At 34.8% G+C, this 22,269-nt stretch overlaps 2 protein-coding genes across 2 annotated transcripts in view; one reads left to right on the plus strand and one right to left on the minus strand.

The window, feature by feature from the left end:
- Positions 1 to 567: 567 nt before the first annotated feature.
- LOC135444409 (transthyretin-like) lies at positions 568 to 7,289 on the plus strand. Its single transcript, XM_064706026.1, has 4 exons — positions 568 to 734; positions 2,409 to 2,539; positions 5,104 to 5,239; positions 6,930 to 7,289. The coding sequence occupies exons 1-4, from the start codon at positions 666 to 668 to the stop codon at positions 7,035 to 7,037; spliced, it is 444 nt and encodes a 147-aa protein (XP_064562096.1). The 5' UTR covers positions 568 to 665; the 3' UTR covers positions 7,038 to 7,289.
- Positions 7,290 to 8,277: 988 nt separating this feature from the next.
- Positions 8,278 to 22,269, minus strand: part of B4GALT6 (beta-1,4-galactosyltransferase 6) — a 30,399-nt gene continuing 16,407 nt past the window's right edge. The window contains exons 4-9 of the mRNA XM_064706025.1: positions 17,982 to 18,106; positions 17,373 to 17,489; positions 16,355 to 16,542; positions 14,057 to 14,179; positions 13,125 to 13,226; positions 8,278 to 11,867 (exon numbers count right to left, since the gene is read on the minus strand). Of these exons, the coding sequence (XP_064562095.1) occupies positions 11,720 to 11,867; positions 13,125 to 13,226; positions 14,057 to 14,179; positions 16,355 to 16,542; positions 17,373 to 17,489; positions 17,982 to 18,106 (803 nt within the window). The 3' untranslated portion in view covers positions 8,278 to 11,719. The remainder of the gene's footprint in view (positions 11,868 to 13,124; positions 13,227 to 14,056; positions 14,180 to 16,354; positions 16,543 to 17,372; positions 17,490 to 17,981; positions 18,107 to 22,269) is intronic.

The raw sequence follows: 22,269 nt of genomic DNA on the forward strand, positions 1-22,269 counted from the left end.
GTTATCTGGGGGAAGTCCTGAGCTTGTACTGAATCAAAGGGACAAGAGACACGACTTAAAATACTGTTAAAATGAGCTTCAGAAGTTGGTGTGTAGGTATCTTGATGCCATGCTGAAAACCAAATGTAATATGGATTTCTTCCTAGGGAATGTGTAAGATAATGAAGTAGCCCACAGATTATCCACCTACATTTGATTAGAGGTGGGGAGGAGAGCGACATGGAGAGAAATCTCTTAATATATGAGCATGGCTGACTCAGTTAAACCAAGCCATAACCATGGAGAATTTCTCACTGAAATTGCTGAGTTAACATAAAATTTGTATTTCTCTCAGGTGTATACAGCAATTATTCCTCAATAAAAAGGGAAAAATAGAAAATAGACATTTCTTTGAAGAAAATTGACACAGCAGTTGAACTAGGCAATGTTTACAAGATTTCCACAGACAAAGTTCTAGAATAGAAAAGACTTATTTTCACAGACAAGGTTCATGTTTGTATGGGTTACTTATTTTCTCATTGTTTACTAAGTAAATAGTATGAATCTACGTGTTGCAAGTCATAGGGGTTTTCTGATAAGTAGCTTCATTTCAGAGGCCTTGATATAAAAAACACAGCTCCCACCAATTTCTGCTTGCTGACACAGACTTCCTAGGGGTAGGCAAAATGGCTTTTCATTCTGTATTTCTCATTTTCTTAGCTGGCCTGGCACTTTGTTCTGAAGCTGCACCATTGGTAAGTGTCTAAGGACTGAAGTCCTTCCACCGATGTAGTCCCAATTATTTGCTTTTATTGTTTTTTCATTATTATTTTGATTTTACGGTATGTACTGACTGTAGTTCTCTGCAATTACTCTTTTCTGGTCCTTCTTTTTCCTTCTCTAGTGATTAATGAGAGGACTTTATGGGTAGAGAAGTAGCACTTGTCGTTAGACACAGCAACTACATGAAAAGCAACGTAAAACAAGATAGGAAAAACTATTGTATTCACTAGACAAAAAACCTTGTGCATTCATAACATAATGAACAAGCTATGTCATGAGGAATTTCATCTCCTGTTGCAAAATCCATGCTAAAGTAATCCATGCCTTCTCTAGACTTCTGCCTTACTGCTCTACTCACTAAAGCTTAATCCCATGTAAGTAAAGAGCAGATCTAAAGTCAGGATTCTTCTTCCAGAGGGCTCATTTATCCCAGGAAAGCAAGCTAAAGACTCAGATGTTTCTGCCTGAAATTCTCCTGCAACAGCCTTGTCTCTCTCTCTCTCATCAACTACTCATTTTTCCTCTCAACTCTCATCCTTGGGAAAATAGTACCTGACTAATGCTGTTGAGGAATTAGGGTTTCATTGAACTCCCGGAGTGCAAAAGTCAGGAAAATCAGAGGTGGCGGTGCAGCTCTTCTTGCCAAGGCCTCATGAGTATCACCAGTGAGGAGCCATTGCACTCCAGAAAGGGAGCATGGGGCATCTGGGCATACAGGCAGTATAGATACATGCTGACACGTTGGTATGACACTAGTCAGGGTTCCTGGCCAGTGGAACATCCCAGATTGTAAGAGGGCATGAAAGAGAGGGCTGTTAATTTTTAACCATCTACACCACAATGAATTTTACAATGATTAAATGGATATCAGTGACTGCTATTTTGAGATCATCCCTGATTAGCACCTTCTACAAAGCTCTATTTTCTCACTCTTCATCTGCAGGATTGGGTAAGGTCAAAGCACTGATTCAATTCTATTTTTGAAAGAGTAAAACATCAGGCCATAATCACTACTTGTGATGGATGCATCTGGATGAAACTATAGCCATCCTGTATTTGATGGAAAGTTTTTCTCCCCTATCCTTGTGTAGCTGCCAGGGTTGACAAATCTGATTCAACATGCTGTTAGGAGAGAGTCTGTATGTGATGCTTATCATGTTTACAGCAGAACTGTAACTCTGTGGCAACAGAGATAGCTCCATGGAGCAGGGTGTCAGAGGCTCTCAAATCCAGAAAGCTGTGCTCAAATTGCCAGTCCAAAATGCAGGGGAAGAGTTGGTAGATATTTAAACATTGCTACTACCTTTGAGGATGCAATTATTTCCTGTTGAGGCCACAATTTCGTTACAGCTTCATGCTGGAGATGATGTGTACTATGCTGTGCCAAAGAAGAAATAGAAATGTGGTCTCACACCTGCAGTGCCTCCTTGGTGTGCATGGCTACATGCCCAACAGCTCCTGAAACCTTCCTTCCTGGCTCTACCATATCCAGCCCCCAGAAAGCTTCAGATTATGTTTCCTCAGTACACAGCAATATTCTCATGGAAAATATGGTCTCCACTGTAGATCTGGAGAATTATATTCCTTACTGTTTTATGATGAAATGTCATGCTTCTTGCAACATAAAAATTCTCTCTCTATTGCAGGACCATCCTGATGCCAAGCGTCCTCTTTCGGTAAAAGTTGTAGATTCTGTCCGAGGAAGTCCAGCTACAAATGTTGCAGTTAAATTATACAAAGGAGCTGCAGATGGATCTTGGGAACTGTTGAATTCACAGTAAGTCACACTAAAATAATGAGTGAAAGATGAGAAAGGCAATGGGAAGAGGCCAAATAGTTGAAAGAGCAGTTCCACATTCTCTAAAATGAGATGTCTGTTTTGCTCAGAGGAAAGTTAACATACAATTCAATTAACTTGCTGCAGACTGTCTTCTAAATGTACTTCAATTTCAACTACAAAAATGGTTTTATAGTGCTTTATAAATTTTATGAACAGGAGAAAGTATTTTAAGCCATCCTTTAATTCAGTCATCACTTCTCTTTAATTTTGTTGCAAAGGTCTATATTACCTTTTAGTACCCAGCAATGAACGGCTGCATTATTACCAGAAGTATCAGATAGACTCTTACATTTTGAAACCAAGATTCTGGTAGAGAATCCTACCTTTATTGGCCATTTTCCATCTTTCTAAGTGGATTTTCATTTCTTACAACACCAGTTTTAAAAAGAAACTGTTTTGAACATATACCACATCATGTTTGCTAGCCTACTTTACTTCAAGATAAAGGACTTAGCCAAAAGAAGAAAATTTGGGGATAGATCTTTCTCACCTTCTCCCCCACAAAGAAGCAATCATGCCTCAAATAATAAAAAATAATCTTCAGATATATAAATATTGTCATGTCTTTTGAAAGACATAATTGTATAATTTAAGATGCAGATTACTTTTTTAATAGCCCTCTATTTTAGTAAATATTAAGACTTAAAAAAATAAAAAGCAATTTTTACTCAAAGTATAGCCTGAAATTTAATTGGAAAAATTCTTAGGGGATACACAGAATGAGCATTCTTTATTCACCAAGCAATATTCCACTTCCACACTAAGCTCCTCATGATAGTTGCAAAGTCTCACCTGAGACATTTCCAGGAATGCTAACAGTCTATTACACTTTTTAAAAATAGTGAGAAAGGGTTCTCAAGCTGGCATAGCACATGAACTTCAACAGTGGAATCCTGGACTCAGATATATTTCTATAAATTCCTGCAGAAACTGCTCAAATGCCTCTTTGGTGTCACGGGGCAGTGGGCTGGCACAAGCAACACTGCTGTCATGTGTCCTTGAGAAATACAGGTACACTGAAGGCCACACATACTTGTACAATGTGGGGAAAACAATCCATTCATGTTGTCCTGCTTAAATTGCCTCACTCCCTCAAGTGAGAAGACAATTTCACACATATTCTATCACTGTCAATGCGTGAAATTTTCCAGTAAGGGTGTTCAGCTCACTTATCTTCATTTCTGAGCTTAGAGATTCTATATAAAGATACTCATAACAGCTGGATGTTGATTGAAGTCTCAAAAACACAGTTAACATTTGAAACAAGGAGCAAAGTAACCTCAAGATAAGGTAAGCAAAAGTCATGCTGATACTAAATCAACCTCTCCAACCTTAATAATTTGTAAATAATTGAATGCTAGCAAGATGTCCTGTAAGATATGTCTTCAATCAAAGATGCATTTGGTATTATCTGAAAAAGCTTATTAGAGAAGAGGCCAGTTATCTAACAATGATCAATCCATGACAAAGGAAAAAAAAGAGACAATTAAACAGATATAAAATTCTGATAACTGACTATGGAGCATCTTATAAAGTATAAATGGTATTCTATACTTTCTTTTCTAAGCTACATGAAAAAAGAAATCTTAAGTATTGCACTGTACAACGATATTATTTTTCTCTGCATGCAATTTGAATAAAATATGTTCAGAAAATATTTGGCAGCTAGAACAAAAGTAAGTGGTCTTTACATACCAAAATCAGGCACTGGCAGCTCTGTTATATTTAAATAACCTACCTAATAAAAAATCTCCTAGTATTACAAAATTTATTTCACAGAAAGGTATTGCAAAAAGGGACATATCTGAGAGACAGCATTCAATATTGCTTCTGGACCCCAAAATGGGCTGATGTTCAAAGATATATGGCTTCATACCATTGCTAGGGCTTTAGATAACACTGATACTGTCTTCAAATCAAACAAAACTGCCTGTTTGTTGAGGCCAATACAAACCACAAGGAATTCCAGGAGATTTCACTGCTAGCTGACCTATGGTCATTTCAAATAGCAGATCTCAAATTTCTAATAGCCAACTGTAAACAATATTTACACTGATGAAACTCAATGAGTTTAAATAAGAAAGAAGACCACAGAAAAATTAGGACAGTTGACCCTGCGTAGTTGCACAGTGAGTGCATCATAGAGCTTGCACGTTGCTTACAGCAGTGGTGAAGTTTTCCCTCTGAGTGGGTTCATTTAATTGAACTGCAACACTCTGCCAAGAGTCTATGAACAATAATGCCAGTTTTTGGCTCCCCCCCAAACCATGCAGAGTTAATGAGATGGCAGGCAGCCATCTGCTGTGGTCACTGTGGAAGTAGCAAATGCCAAGATAAGCTCTGAGGCATCCATAATACAGATGGACATAAGCCATTCCAGATCAATAGAAGTATTCATCCTATTACTTAAGCCACACACCACTCAAGTTCAATTGCTAAAACTGCATCTTTCTCAGGCTTTTAACCAAAGTATAAAAGTGTGTTCTTCTACCATTACACAGACAAACCAATGAAAGAGGAGGCCTCTCAGAGCTTACAACGAAAGAACAATTTGTAGCAGGGTTATACAAGCTTGAGTTTGATACAGCCTCTTACTGGAAGAGTATGGGCTTGAATCCCTTCCACCAACACGCTGATGTGAGTATTTCTTTTTTCTTCTACTTCAGTTGCAAAGAATAAAGATACTTAATATGTGTGGACTTCAGCTACTAACTGCATAGGTTGAACTTTATTTTCAGTTTAAAATATTTTCACATTAACACTTTAAATCCACAGTCTCAAAGCTTTGTAGGAACACAGTCACGACAGAACCTAGTTACTAGCTTCCCCACAAGTCTCAAAGCTCCTCAGTGCATTATTTATGGAGAGGTTTTCATTCCTTCTACCTCTACTTAAGCCCATGATTGTTTTTGTGATTTTTCTAAGTGTTTGAGGGACAACGAGTGGAGTACTCTGTGAAGTCCCCTGGGAAAAGCATTGATCTGTCTTTTGGACACAACATTTTCTTGGCTACAGACAATGTTCATAATTTAGATTTTTAAAGAAACAAAAGTATGTAATACGTTCTGGAGGCTTGGAGCCCCAGTTTACAACAGAAAAAAAAATAAGGTACAACATGCCTCTTTAATTTGCCTAGAACAAATAAACTGGTTAGAGGAAGGTGTTCCAAACCAGGTACTGCTGAGGGATTTGGGGGCTGTCTCCTTCCCCTCAAAGGCATTAGTGCTTTCCTATGACCTTTCAGTAGCAGCAGCTCTGTATTAGTTGTTTGTTGGACTGTGAGAGACCTGCTTAGCTGTTCCTGATCTCCGTGAAGAAAAGGTGGCTAACGCTTGGATTAAATTCTCTGTCTTCCAACAAATGAAAGATGACATTCTTATACTAGACGATAATGAAGGTTAGAAGGCTAGACAGCCTTGCCTTCTGTGGGAACTGAAATAAAAAAGGGAAGAAGAAAGATTTACAGCATGTAAGTGAATTGACTGTATATCAAGATAATGGTTGACTGGAAATTAATTTAATCTACAGTTCCTTCTTTCTTAAAAATAAGTCTCAGTAGAGAACACATTTTGTGCAGTTCACTGGTTGTTTCATATGCATCTTTTTTATTAACGTTGAAAGGAGCACAAGCTGTGCATCACAGAATGCTATCAAACTGTCTGTTTTAACAGCTGACACCTCTCATCTCACAACACAAAGTAACGTATTATGTGGAGTGAGGAATCAAAGGACAGGATGTGCTGGTCAGGGAGATTTTAATAGGGCTGTGGTAAATCATTCATATGTAAGGTTATTATCATGCTGTGGCCAGATAACTAATGCAGTCTTTCTCTAACAACTAGATTTTGAATCAGAACTAAAGACACTCATTGTTTTATACTCCGGCCTAATGATAGCTAGTGCAGCACTGTTTAATTCTGTTCCTTGAAGTAGAGAACATAGTACGAGTAACAAAAGCATTCCAGTACTTGAAAGAATGGGCAAATGGGCTAGCTTTTTTTTTTTTAAATAAAGAAAATTACTGGGGTTCATAGAAGACCTTCATAAGGAAACAAGAAAGTCTTGTTGTTTATGAGTACCAAAAAGGAAATGCCAATCTGGATAATAAATAAATTGAATAAAGTCTTAAATAATGTGACATTTATACCTTTAATAAAGGGTGTTTAACCAGTGGATAAACTGTGTGTTACAAGCAGTCACACTTCAGAGTGAGATTATTTCTGAAGTCTTATGTGAAGTTACATACAATGATCACAATGGTTCCATCTAGGCTTTTATCTAGAGATCACTTCTCATTTTGTCTCATATTAGTTTTTCCTTTTTCCAGGTGGTATTCACAGCTAATGATGCTGGTAATCGGCGTTACAAGATTGCTGTTGTGCTCACTCCCTTCTCTTACTCAACCACAGCAGTAGTTAGCGAGCCAGTGGAATAAAAGCTAACATTGAGCACGAAAATTCAGTTGTATAAATTAAAATTTCCAAAAATGATAAGAACTTAGTATCTGAATGTATCAACAGCTTCAGATTTCATAGTAAATCACTAACAGTAAGTTTTTTATTCACTTTGTTAACTTTAGGAAGAAAGTGTATTGACTTTGTTTTCAAATAGTCTTCTGAATTGAAGTATTCTGCATTTCTGTATTGCCAGTATTGCCCTTCTGAATAAAAGTCTAGGATTTGAAAAAAACACATTAACCTCAGAAAAAAAATGTATTGAAATCTCATTATGGGGACTCGGAGAATAAAGCAGTCTTCCATGAAGTTGATAAACTAAATTCTTCTTGCAAAGGAATTGAACAAAACACATCTGTGAAAGGTGTCTCATGAAAAGCAAGCAGACGGAAAATACAGTCTACCACTACCATCTCCTATGTTTTATTAATGAAGCTCACAACAGATGAAGTCACATGGGTTTATACTCAGGGCCTCACATAATTATCAAGATAAACTCACCTCTCAATTCTGATTTTGGAGACAGAAGTGAAAGCAGGTAAAGGTGACAGAATAGCAGAACAGCATTTACAGATGCTAAGCAGACTACAGATACTTAAAATGCCTTCTTTCCTGTTTTCCAATATATCATAACTCGTAACATTTTCAAGAACAGACCAGAGGCCTGTGTTTCAGAAAAGTATATCACTTGAAGAAGCTTATTCATGTATTTGCAGAAAATTCTGCAAATACTTTCCCAAGTTAAAGTGCTCCCCAGAATTACTTGCATACCTCAAACCATCAGACATTTTCATAATAGCTGTAAAATGCAAACAAAATTAAGCATAACTGATGAATCCTGAGAAAATCAGTTTCCTATTTAATGCCAGAAGAAATATGGATGAATCCTTCTATTCCCATTCTAGTAATTCCTATATAGGGTAGAACCATTAGGGGATTCAACAGAAGAACAACCCTGTCTTGGAAAAGTATGCAAAAAGGTTAAGTCACTTAAACTAATAAAGCCCAAAGCTGAAAGCCTGTAAATACAAAGAAAGGGAAAACGCCCTGCCTGCCTAAGGCCTGATCCCATCACAGCCTAACCTGATGAATTTGGACAGGTGTGTCCTTTCTTTTTGCTGTTGCTTTGGGGTACTGAGCACTAGAAAAACTAGCATTTTGTCTAGAAACAAACCACAAAGATAATATCTTTTCCACAGAATCTCAGAAAAAACAAACCAACACAATCTTTAGAACATTATATTTCATAAAAGACAATGATAAAAAAGTACAAACATTTTCATGAACAACAAAAAAACCCAAAACTATGATAGTACACAGGAAATTCCCAGCATTTGTTTCAGTGCATTTTTTCATTGAGCCTATCTTACATACCTCTACAAATAAAATAATCTTAAGTACACTTCCGCTTGCTGATATGCAATGGATTGTTTTAATTTTTTTTAACAGCTGGCTCATTAGTAACCCACTACAACAATTAGTAAACATAACAATAGAAAAATAGAGTGGCAAGATCCAAGAAAAAGGACATTTTGCACTTGCTTTTCAACACACTGCCTATTTGCAAAATGGACTTTATATTTTATTCTCCTACTTAAATTTGAAATATAGAAAATGGGCTTGAGAGTATCTTAGCATATTAACCAGATTCTACTTTTAATAGTTCTGTAATGTTTTTACTTGCGAATTTGCAAGACCTTCAGAATCTTGTAAAATACTTCCTCCTTCTTCTCCCTCCATATTCACTCCTTGAACACATCCCTTATTTGCCTTGTCAGCAATTCAAAAGCCTATGTGATTGGCTTCTCTCTATATTTTACAAGAACCATGAAATTATCAAAAGGAATGTGCACAACTCTTAGTTCTGCATTGTATTTATTTGGTTTGAAGGCACTGTCTATGTTAAAATTCACTACAGAAGAGTACTGAGTTCAGACAGGTAGTATACAAACACTATTTTGATGTAATTTAAGATGGCAACTTCTAAAACTTCTCAACAAAGTGATAAAAGGTTTTTAGAGAAGAGTGTTGGTCAACAATTCATAATTTAACATCCATCATTTTGGGGCACCAAAATGCAAAATTTTTAAGAACTCAGCTATATGTCACAATCCATTCACATACTGGTTTAATTCACATTTTTCTAGGACCATACATGATCAATCACTTAAAGCTGTAAAGTTATATTAGTTCAGCCACAGCATATATGTAATATAGTATGCATATATGTAAGTATATATACATATATATGCATTAGATTTTTTTAAATTGCACATAAATTTCACAGAATACCTAAGAAATGGGAACAAAAGCATGCTTCAGAAAACAGTACAGACCTACAATACCAAAGGATGTTTCATAACTGTAGATGTGAAATTGTAGGTACACCTGTACTGAAAACCAGAAATCACTTCAAAATTACATGAGGGATTTAAAAATTTATTCAACTGTTCTTAAAGAACTGTATTAATCTGCTATGAAATAAGACTAATATTATTTTGAAGATATAATTTTTTCATACAGTGTATTATCTCAGCTTTCTCCATATGGTTCAGAATGTTCTATACACCCAGTTATAGAAAAATCTATCAGGAGGTGAGCAAATCTCTTAAGCATGCTTTTGAAGGATGTTTTCTTCACTTTATGCTTTTAGTTATTCTCATTGTATTACATCATTCCTAAAGCATATTAGATTAACTGGTAGATATTAAGGTAATTCCTGTATGGTATAAAATATCTCTTACAATTGTTCTCAACTACTAAATTAAATAATAATATTTCTACTAAATATTTGGGATGCTTACAGCTAAGCTCATAACGTTACTGAAGGATGGCTAAGGGCAAAATTTGCTGCTGGGATGCCAAAGAAATAAAAGGTGTTTATGGCAAACAAAATATAAAAAGCACCACACCATCTGTGGCAGCAATTTAAGGTACCAACATATAATAATGACTTAAAGTTAGGATTCTTTGTCAACACTCTTACAGAACACTCTATGGATAAACAATCCTTATTATATATACTGCTTTCCATTCTTTATGGGAGCAGAAGTCAGTCTTTGGTTCCTAAAGAGTTGAGTAACTGTGACAAACAAAACCGTTTAGTATATCTTGGTCACTATATTCGCATTAACATAGAAAATAAATGACCTGGTCCTTTTCCTTTGTATTAACAAGGGATGTAAAAAAATATTAGTAAAGATAATAACGCTTAGCAGTGGGATACTTTTAGGTAGCATAACATTACAAACAAAGAGAAAATAAGAAGATAAGGAAAGAGGCTAGTTACTCATACATTTAACACCACAAAAATAGAGAAACAGACAGGACCAATCCTTAGCGGGACTGTGCAACCTCAATCTCATTGACAGTCATCGACTTGAGGATCCTCAGTGCATCATAGAAGCACTCAGCACTCTACCAGAATAGGCCCTTAAATAGCTATATTTAATAATATATTATGAGTGGAATTTTAAAAAGCACTTGAGATTGGCCTGCTTTCTGTTCCACTTATGTCATCACCATCCTCATCAGCAGAACAGCACGACCAACACCGTGCTTCTGAGAATCCCACAATGCAAGCATTTCGACTATCAGAATTATGTTTTATTATTCTCTTAAAAATCTAACTTTAATATTCTTCCAATGAAGACACATTTTTGGCTCTTCTGATTTTGGAGGAATAAAAGTGCTGTTTACTAGAATTAAAAAAAAACAACAACAACAAAAAAAAAAGAACAATACCAAAATACTGTACGCACCCAGACACATCGTTTTAGGCATTAAAATCCCTGACATTGACACTAGTGGCACACTTGGATACAGTTAAGAGTTCCTGTAGATCATAATATGCAACAACTGCAAGATTTTCTGTAATACACATGCAATATGCATATAAATACGATTCAGATGGCAGGCAGGGTATCATACAATTTTGCTGGCAATAAATAAAATCAAAAGCTTTCTTTCTAGCAGGTTCATATAAGAATTTGATTTTTCTAAATAGATATGCAGAAGGCCTAGAGCTCAAAACTAGTATAACAGTTTACAGTCATAGCTGGCCAACAATTAATATTTCCTTCATTTCACATAAGGTATAACCTTTTTATAAGCATACTTACATTTTACACTTGTTCTTTCATGCTAATAAAAACATTCCTATAGAATTCAAACAAGAACACACTCAAATACATACTGAAGCATAAAATATTGAACAATTGAAAAGCAATGTACACACATTAATTTACATCACATATTTACAAAACACATTTTAAAAAGAAACAAAAGCATTCATTTAAATATGAGGAGGGGCAGTTTAGTATAAAAAATTCCTGGAAGAGGCCTCTGTCCTTGCTTCCAGAGAAGCTACAAGTCTGTTTCTGCAGTTTATATAGTTGAGTAGTTAAGATAGAGAGTGTGAAGAATGAAGGCTTGAACAGTAGTCTCATGCTGTAAACATCTGAGTGGTAGCTGCTGGCTCTTCTTTCAGACCAAAACATACAGTACATACAATCACTTCTCATCCCAAATATGCATCATCAGTTGGCCAAAAAACTCTAATTCTAAGCTGTTGTTTGTTGGTTTTGTTTTGTTTTACAGTGTTTATCAGTAGCTTCCAGTGTTAAAAGTTTATTCTGGTAGGATTCTTGCCATTCCACTTCCATCAATAGTCTCTAACAGGAGCAAGTTCTGGTAGGAGATTAACAGTTATATTTTTATACAATCTACTGACAAGTATTTTAGGAGTATATACTAAATTGTTCAGCCCATCAATATACTGACGTTCTCTGGAATACCTCAGAAGTTTGTATCTGCAGAAGGAGTTGGAAGAAGAAAAATGAGAAAAATTTGCAAGAAACAATTCAGTTGATGCTAGACATGATACTGTGACAGTCATTTAATTTTTAAGTATACCTTATATTCTGAAACTATTTTTCAGACCCTTGAAATTGCCAAATAACCTACCTTAGGTTTAAAAACAAGATTTTAAAGTTCTTAACACAATTAGATTTTATGGTCACATATACAAATTAACATTAGGACTAAATAACAGAGGAAGCATTCAATACATAAGCTTCTCATGGTTCCTAACAAAACAGATTTTTAAAGATTATTCAATTTCTTCATGTTTTTTTGCTATAAAATTCAACTAAGGAGTTCAGCGAAGATTTAGGAATCTTCACTATTCTTCATTATACATTTAAATGTCTGAAATTATTTTCATTTCACTCTTGAGACTCCTGTATTTGCAAACATCTAAATCTGAGGTGATTGAACAAAAAGTTCTCCTCCCCCCAATTATCCATATACACATTTTCATGTCCTATAACTGATTTACTCATGTCTACTGTGCATGCCTATAATTTTATTCATAATTAAAAACTATGAATAAAAGAGAAAAAATATGCTCTCAGAAAAAGATGACAGAATTTAACAGTATTTCTAGTTGCCTGAAAACACTTATCATAAATCCTTTATTTTGTGTTTCACCTTCTAAATTTTATGTGTAGTTCATATGTTGTATTCTGGTTTCTATTCCATTCCAGGGCAGCCTGAACCTACTGGTCAGTTTAAGTGTTTTGTATCTTTGTAGCAAAAGAAAGGAACCCCAAAAGAAAAGGTTTAAATCAACATATGCAGGAAATGAGAAGAGCTGTATCTCAAAAAAATAATGAAATATGAGGGAAGAAACCAATCCTTGAGGACTTTAAAAGTCATTTTTCATGCAGGAGTCCTTTGCCCTAGTGGCACTGCTTCCTTTAGCAAAATATCCAAAATAGCCAACTAATGGAGCCCTGCCAGCACTAATGCCCAAACTATTATGGAACAACAACATTATGGATCAAAGGTTATGATGATAATATCTTCTGACATGCAAATTTAGTCTCCCTCATAGTTAAATTAAAAAAATATCTGAACAGCAAACATAATGTATTTAAGAAAATACAAATTATAGCACCAAAGAGGAAATAACACTGATAAGAACTGACTGCTTATTCATATGTGTGGATGCAAAAAAAAATTTTACATCTTTAGCTGTAGTATTAGATTATTTCTGTTTTTCTTACCGTCCTAAAAACTGGACTTCTCCTCTGTGATGATGAGGAATGGATTTGTACTTCCCTAAATCCCCTTCTGGTCTTGTTACATTGTATCCAGCATAGTGAACCCTGCAGTATAACACATAAACGTTTGTAAAAACATCTTCTTACAACTTGTCATACAAGTTAAAGTGGAAAATGCACATCAAATATTTAAAGGCTAAGTCTTTATGTTCACTGATATTCCCTTCCTAAAAAAACCCGCAACACACCGAACCCAACAACTAAAAAAGCTGGCAAAACAAAGTGCAAAATAATAATAATTTCATATTTAATATTTCCTGCTTGTTCCAGCATAAAAACATTAAAATAGCACTGAAAAAGTAAAAAACAAACTTGCCCTTTAAAAGATATCACTTTATATATAAAACTCTAAAAAAACCTCTTTATCTATAAAATTCTTTCTCTAAACAACTGATGCTGACACTTCCAACAACTCAGTTAGAGTACTTTAGACTCATTCACTGTGAGCAGTTGGCAATGCCATGAGCAGGGTTGTCTGTTGTCCACTCTGGGATTATCAATATACTCACAAATTAACCTCTCTCTCAAGCACTGCCCCTAAGACATGAAACTCATGCTTACACTACATGTCTGTGGATGGTATTTCATAACGTTAGCAGTTAAGAGTGATGCAATGTGCTTAGTATGGTTACCTGTTGTTATATCTGTTGTTACAAGATCTAGCTCTTAAGAACCTGCTAGTTGTCCCCAGGCCAAGGAAAAAGAACATCATACTTATTCCTTCAAATGGTATATTCTGATATTTCTGAAGCAAACTCTGTAGAATTTCTCCATTTAAAACAAATTACAAAAATATAACAAGTGACAGAACAAAAAGCACCTAATTGGTCTCAAAGGTTGGATGGTACAGAAAGACCTAAGCACGCAAAGCTCACCTGTTCCAAAGATCATCATCTTCTCCACCCCATCCCCAAAAGGCATTTGGAAAACCATTGATCTTCTTGAATTGTTCCACTGTGAGGCCACTTACACCACCAAAGAACTCATTGTATGGAAGGCTGGAAACAAAAGACAAATTCTATACTGTTAGCTGAACTTTGATAGGTAGGCCTCTCTTTGAACAATACCTTTCCAAAAAGCAAGAGCCCCAAGCTAGGACATGACCAGAGGCTGAATGTATTCACCAAGGGAAACTGGCTATGGATTGCCAGCATTAACTAGCATACAGCAAGCTGAACAAAAGGTTTGCAGTAGTGTCTGGTTTGCATAAAAGGTGCTCCTAAACCGTAGCTGCTATTAGTATCACACATATGAAACAAAAGTATACTGGGAATTTCAGATGGCTAATTTTGACCCACAGTTGAAGTGTTAAGTGAAGCCCTCAATCTATTTATGTTGACACTATTCAACTGAAAAACCCCTCTTTAATCTACTGAAAAATTACAAGTCAGTAAGGCATCAATTAAATAATTTTAATTTATGACTATATTCTACAGAACTGTTAAAACTTAAGAGAAACAGTTTAACAGTACATATTAAACAGTGAATGGCATGCTGATTTAAAAAAATAATTTTCCAGTTTTTAAAAGATAAACTTTCAAATCAAAAGGATCTACAGGCTTTCCTGTCAGTATTTGCTAACACATATAATTAAGTAATAAGCAGTTGGCCAACATGAACAGCCTATCCATAAAACATACTATGCCCCAGACAATGTGATTTCCAGTCCTCCAAACACTGTCAAATCTAAAAAAAAAAATAAAACATTTAAGTATCTATATTTACTTCCATCAATATTAACTTGCATCCTTAACCCAGAAGCTGCTACAGTAAAGTAGCTTGCTTTCAGAAGCAGCACACAATTTCATGAAACAAAAGTCTCTCGGAGACACTCCCAAATCTGGAACCTTCAAGGAGTTAAGACCATTTACAAAAAGATTTACCATTGCTTAGGACACAATTGCCACACTGAATAACTCCAGAATGCAAGAGGAAAGAAAATAGAAATAGACAATCATGCAATTTCAGATCTCTGTGTAAACACAGGATTCAACAAATCTTAATAGCATGTGGAGAAGATTGCAATTATATTTGCCTTTTAACATGTTACTGAAAGAGCAGGTGTTTTAACCCCCTCCTGCCTCTCAAAAAACCCATATACATACCTCAAAAATAACCAACAAATAAAACATTGCTAACCCAAAACCAGACCACCAACCAAAACTAAAACCAACTGGAATATGACAGTTAGTGGGACTTTTGAGGTTATTTCTTATTTTATAAATCTAGTTTTGTTTATAGAAAATTTATCAATTTTGTAAATATTAACCTATGTAGACATTATATAAATGAATTAAGTGTTTTATAAGTACATACAAAGATAGAAGAAATCTCTTATTTATTCATAGGTGCTTATTTATTTATTTTTAAGTACACATGAAACCTTAAACATTAAACTGCTGATTGGTTGGCAACCTCAAGTCCAGACACAGAGCCATGGTTTCAAGGCATTGTTTTTCATCTGTTAATTGACCAGGTTGTCAAGTAGATTAATTTCACAAATAGAGTCCTGGATAGCAAATACATACATGTAGCAAGCAATAAGCTACAGCTTCCTGTGAAGTGATTCCAAGAATGTCATGAGATAGCAGAGTGTTAAGAAGAAAGTGGCACATATTAATGTAAACTGACAGAAGAGAAAGAGGTAAGAAAAGTGCAGGTCCCACTACATTCACCCAATGTCAGTCGAGACTGAGAGACAACATACAAAATGGTATAGCAGTGAGAAAATCTTCAGTTTAAAAAGCAGTATGAAACAGAAATAAAAGTATACATTTATCAGAAAATAAAGACACTATTGCTGTGATATTTTGCTGCAGATTTTCTGCTTTTCTTTGGTAAAGCCAGCAGAAATGTTTATGTAGCCCGAAATAATTTCTAGTAAATTAGGTAAGATTTTCCCCCTTGACATACAAAGCCATTTTTTTTGAGACCAACATCATTGCAGCAAGCTCAACATTGAAAATCATAAATATTATCTTCTAATTAGTAACACATCAAATGTAGAAACTAAATTTAAATCTTTCTTTTATTAATTATTCATTCCTATAAGTAGCATAGTAGGAGGCTGCTTTGTTGTTTTCACCTACTGTATATATATAGTGTCACAAAATTCATACTTTTAAATATTTCTGAGTATTTAAGAAATAATGTGAATAAAACCATTTACTTACATGTACATATACTTGTCCAGCTTTGCTGCAAAATGGCGTGGCATTTCTCCACATCCATAGTAATTTCTGTCATTTTCAGGTAAGTGATCCACATCATGGAATATTATGCAGTCCCAGACAGCATCCTTCATAGCCTCTTTGAAGCCAACATTAAAGAGCATTGCACGATTAAAAGGTTGTGTACCTGTCTTCACACAGAAAACAAAGGAGACATTGCAAAAATCAAGAGGAGACAAAAAATTCCATACTATGAGAAAAACATACTCTAACACACACACAAAAACCAGAAATTGACAATGATGCCTCTTTTGACCGGCAGCCCATACTAGGTTGGCTGCACCCGAGGATGGGGTTTGCCCTCCTGGCTGCCAATGCACACACTTTGCTGAGTCCTGTGAGTCAGGAGTGAGCCTGGCTCCTGCTGCCAAACAGCACCCCCAGATCCCTTTGGGCAGGGCTGTTCTCCAGGCACTCACTCCTCTCCCAGTTTACGCTCGTGCCTGGCTTTACTCCATCCTAGGTGCAGAGTCCAGCATTTTGACTTATTAAATTTCATCCCATTAATCAATGCCCAGTGCTCCAATTTATCTAGAACCCTCTGCAAGGCATCCCATCCTTTAAAAGTCAACCACAACCTCCCAGCTGGATATTATCAAGAACTTGCTGATGGTGCATTCAGCTCCTGCATCCAGTGAATGTAAGGCCCTGGAACTGAGCCCTGAGGAACACTGCTGCTGGCCTACTTTTTTGCCTTGAAAACTTACAACTCCAATAGATTCTAAGAGGCCATCTTATTACCTCTATATTACCTTATATAGCCTATATTTGAAGAAAAGCATTGTGTATCCAGCCACTGCTCAAGATGAGGAATGGAAATAGAGCTTTATTTTTTCATTTAAAAGAGTATAAAAGTAGAGAAACAATATTTAAATTCTGGATTCATCCAAACCTTGGTAAGAATATCAAACCCCTTTTAGTAAGGAATCTTGAAAGTCACTTTTCAAGTAGATGCTCTTACCTGCTCAACAACATAGAAGGCAAATTCCAGCCGCTGCTTCTGCAACATCGGTATCAGATGACGGAAAAAAATTGGAAGATGCTCGTGACGATTCCGAAAAGGAATAAGGATAGCCACCTTCAGAAAAAGAAGAAAAAAGCTATTATAACAGCATTATAAAACTTTAATTTTTCAATACAGATCAAGTTTTCTATGGCTTTTCAACTTTTACATTTAAATTGGCTCAGTGTTTTACATGTTGGTTCCCCCAGGAAAGTGTGCTGAAAATTTGCTCAAATAATTAAGAAAAAAATTTGAATAAAACATAAATAAGATTTTCCTTTTATGTTCACTTGCTTCTAGTTATACTTCAGGCAACAGACACATAGGACATATTTGCATCCATATGATGAAATGTTTGGTAACTACAGCCAATGAACCCTTAAAAGTTCTTGATGATCCATTTCAAATTTTTCTCCTAGCTGAAGTTTCTTCTTGAGCACAGATGGCATACTACAAATACTATAAGATACTACATATACAGCACCAAAGACTGAGTGCTTGCAATGGTAATTTATTCTTATATACCAACAAGAAGAAATAAACCAAAACAGAAAATCAGCATCTAACCTTCCACCGTGGTTTACAGTCATTTGGTTTCCAGTGTCCTCCTGGTTTAATGTCTAAATCTTTTGAAAACAGTCGCTGAATTTCATCAAAACTAATTTCACTCATATTAACATCAATAAGGCCTCCTAAAGAGAGGAAAAAAAAAACCCTATATATTAATTTCAATTAAGAAAATTGACCTAACACTACAAGGAATGTCATAGACAAATGGCATCAGAAATTTGTAGTTATACTACCTACAGAAAAAAAGAAACAATTTATACTATCCTCCTAATCTTTCATTCTTACAGAACGAAGTTCTAGTGTTTCCAAAAATAGACATTCCTTCCATGAAACCTATAAAGAAAATATTAATTTCAAAGGACATAGAACAAGCAAAGTAATTTGAATTCTGCATCTCTTGCAGAAAATTTGGGTTGCCTTTCATTTCAAGTACCACTTTTAACAATTCTACATCACCTGCACTAGTGAACCTTTACTCAAATTCTGTGTGCCTTCCTGCTCCTCTTCCACATTAAAGGAAAATGTATCATCACTACACTCAACAAACTTCCTCAATTTAAATTTTAGATGATATGCACATTTCATGTAGAGTCTTCATCCAGTAATTTACCACTATTTGCTTCAAAGCAATTCGTAGCAAAGGGCTGAATTTGAGAATTACCATTGGTAGAACTAATGACCCCAATGGGAAAAGCATTTGCAAAAGGCATGAAAGTGAAATTGAGTAAGTTAGTGAATAAAGGCCCAAATATGATTTGAAAAAAATCAAGTTAGTACCTACTGTGAGAAAATATTAACATTAGTTGACAGCTGAAAGTTGTCAGTCATTAGCTTATGCATGTGTAAAAAGTTCAAAACTGGAAATAATGATTCATAGTAAATACCCTCAAAGGCAATAGAAAGAAGCAAGGAAATCTGGGGAGAAGACTAATGTAATACTCATTAGCCAGAAGTTCAAGTTTATCTTCAGCAACTACTACACTCTAAATCATCACATAAAAATCTTGCAAGAACTTTCTGGCAAACACCATAAAATATTATTCTTATTTTTGTCTACAAAGTTAAGTGCTTTGGTGAGGGATGGTTTAAAGTCAGTCCAAAAATCACTCCCATTTTCTCCCATGTGTCCATACACAAAAGATGCTATTTGTGCCAAAGAGATCATTTGTGTCACCAAATTGACTAGTTGTGTAAATCTTTTGAAAATATTGAAATTTTTGGAACATACTAGGAATAACTATCGTTTTCAGAAGAAGGCAGAAGATACTGCAAGAGCTCTTTTAGTCTGGGATATGATTAAATATAGTACTACTTGCAAATGAAGAAGGCAACCTTTTTTAATGTAAAATCATAGGTGAAAAATTATCAACAACAGTATACTATGGAGCTATTTCAAGAGAAGATTTAAAGAAACCCATATTAATTTAATTATTTTAGGAAAAAAGGAAACCTGGTAGTTGCTAAAAAACAAACCTGTATAGATAGACACTAGAACAAGCTAGTCCCACAGAGATTGAAATATAAATTTTAAAATAATTAAAAATAAAAATAATTATTTAAAAATAAGCTTAGACTATCATAATGGTTGCATCTGAAACTCTTCAATAACCCATAAAAGAAATCTTTTGAAACATAGAATCAAGGTCAATCAACAAAGGACTAGTAAATAAATATGTACAAAATAAATTTTTAAAAATTAAAAACTAAATTTTAAAAATCAATTTCAACTAGCAAGAGACAGAAAAGCAACAAGAGCCTTTCAGTTCAAATACAGAATCTAAAAGGAAAATAAAGATAAATAAAGGTCAATTACTATACCAGAAAGGGAAGGAAATAGCACATGATGTGATTCAGATACCTCAGTATTCTGAGAAAAGTTCAGATGTGATCAGATGACTACAGAGTTTAAATTAGAAAGAAACATCAAATGGTAGGACAGTATTTAGATAAAGCCTTTAGATAAGGGTGCTTTTAACTCCATGCGACATGATGAAATTCCATCCAGAGTGTTTAAAAAGAAGCTATAGTAAAACCTGAAGTGTTGGTACTATCAAAAGCACACAGGAGATGAGTGAATAGAAATCAGCATTTTTTCCCCTGTCACTGGTGGGGGGCAGGAGAAAGCATCTCTGTAAATAACTGCACTTATTCTTCACTAGTTCCATCAGGGTCTAGGCAGGCAGCAATAAAACATATTTATACAACCCACAAAATAAGAAAGCTAAGAAAGCAAAAAACATTTTGAAGAAGAAAATCAGGGAAAAATTAATTCAACAAATGAGATAGACATAGAAACCAATAAAGTAAAATTAATTTAAAGTGATAAAGGATGGTTTCTTACTGAAGGAAAAATGAAGCATGCAAAACAAAACAAGCAATATCTGGCTATGCTGCCAGGTAGTTTTACAGTTTATAATGGATTGCACATTAATATGAGCCAGCACAATGTAATTGTACAAAACCAGAAAACCTCACCCTGGAATGTATTAACTGCTGCTGTGTGGGAAAAAAAACCTAATTTTTCCAAAACTAATTTGTTTTATAACCAGGATTTAAGCCAGTTATGATGCTTTAGAAAGAAATCAAATTAAGGACAGTCTACAGTGCAAAAAATTCAAGAATTACAAGAGCTTTAGAAACTATGCAGTCTAGAAAGGTTGGGATTATCAGTTTATCTCTAAAGGAACAGACAGATTCTTGCACTGCTCTATATCAAAAAATGGTGTTTTGCTTACAAATTACAGCAGCACTGCCCAACCAGTGGGTTATAGCCTGTTCTACTGAGTCATACAACAAAGGCAATAGCTGTTCCTATTTTAAGAGCCTATGTACTTACGTACTAAAATCAAATATGATTTTACCATGCTCCTTTCATGATATAAATTTGACAAGCTGATGCAAAGAAGAGAAGATGTACTTCTATAATAACCTTAGACTAATTAAACATTCAAAATATACACGATTCAACACTCTTTCTTGCCTGGCTATCTCACACTTCCTACATTTCATTAAATTAAAAGATCTTCAGAGATGCTTTATTTAGATTATAATTAGAAAGAGAGATGATAATTAAAAAGTCATACATGGAAACCAAAAAGGGAAACACATATCCCTTGGTTGAAAAGCAACTTATTCAGTGAATTATTTTCTATTAAAATTATTATTTCTCTATTAAATTAAACAGGATAGAAGAAGTACAGAGCAATTACTAACAAAAAAAAAAACACCACCAACAAAAAAAAAGGTGGTAAAAGCAAAGCAGCAACCAGGAGATCCATAGAGAAATTACTAGTAGAATTATTTAGTTTTGAACTAATCTGACAGAATTCCACCTGCCAGATACCCTGAAAGTGACATGAACAATACTAATTTTATACATTTTTCAATCAGCAGAAACATCACATCTTGTTTCTCTGATTATCCAGATTTGCCATTTGCTGAAATTTTTATGTTTCAAAAAGTAGCTAAAAATTTGCTATTGAAATAATTTGGTTTTATTTGTTTAGATGTTCAACAATATCCAAAAAGGTGATTTTGAAAGTCAAACCCTGTGTCTGGAGGAAAAGAGGTTGAAATAAGTATATTATCATACCATGGGACTAATTACTACCTGGCTTAAGACAGTTTTCTATATTATTTAGTTTCATAAGCAACAGCAACTGATCCATACTTTTGGCTCCATGTCTGTATATTTAAAATATAAAACAAAGCTTAGAATCTGACATTATTAAGAAGAAACACAGGTAACAGGCACTGTTTCTGTTTTCTTCAACAGATAAACTCAGTTGAGATTAAAAAAATATTATAATGGAATCTAGATTATCCTAATAAAATCTTTGAAGAAAAATTGATCAGATTTCAGTTCAGCTGCCAGTAACCTTTTTTGGTATTATATGGATCTGAACTGCTGTATTAGATATCTAATTAATTGCTCATGCTGAATGACAGCCCACAGATTAAGCCAGGTGTCTAAAAGACAAGAGGTTAGAATTCTGGAATGCATTACAAATAACTTCAGAAACTATGTGACATTTTCTCTCTTACAAATCAGTAGTTCAATTATTTGATTTCAAATTAGTAAAGGTGATTAATAAAGAGACCAAAACTTCAGTAACATATTAGTTACAGGTAAACTTCTGCTAAGCATCATTGTGCATTATCAGATGTATTTTATTCATTAATTTCTGTTATATACTTAGACTCCTTACAATTTTATTTTATATTAAAAAAACTGGGTTTTGTTGAAAATACAGTTTCATTTACTAGATAAACTTTCAGGTCACTT

This window comes from Zonotrichia leucophrys, chromosome 2, assembly GCF_028769735.1.
Source record: "Zonotrichia leucophrys gambelii isolate GWCS_2022_RI chromosome 2, RI_Zleu_2.0, whole genome shotgun sequence".
Lineage (NCBI taxonomy): Eukaryota > Metazoa > Chordata > Aves > Passeriformes > Passerellidae > Zonotrichia > Zonotrichia leucophrys.

Excerpts from the sequence above, each read along its gene's own strand:
- LOC135444409 (XM_064706026.1), top strand. The coding sequence starts at position 666 with ATGGCTTTTCATTCTGTATTTCTCATTTTCTTAGCTGGCCTGGCACTT. Across the intron at positions 735-2,408 it reads GTTCTGAAGCTGCACCATTG|GACCATCCTGATGCCAAGCG; the intron begins GTAAGTGTCTAA and ends TCTCTATTGCAG. Across the intron at positions 2,540-5,103 it reads TGGGAACTGTTGAATTCACA|ACAAACCAATGAAAGAGGAG; the intron begins GTAAGTCACACT and ends ACCATTACACAG.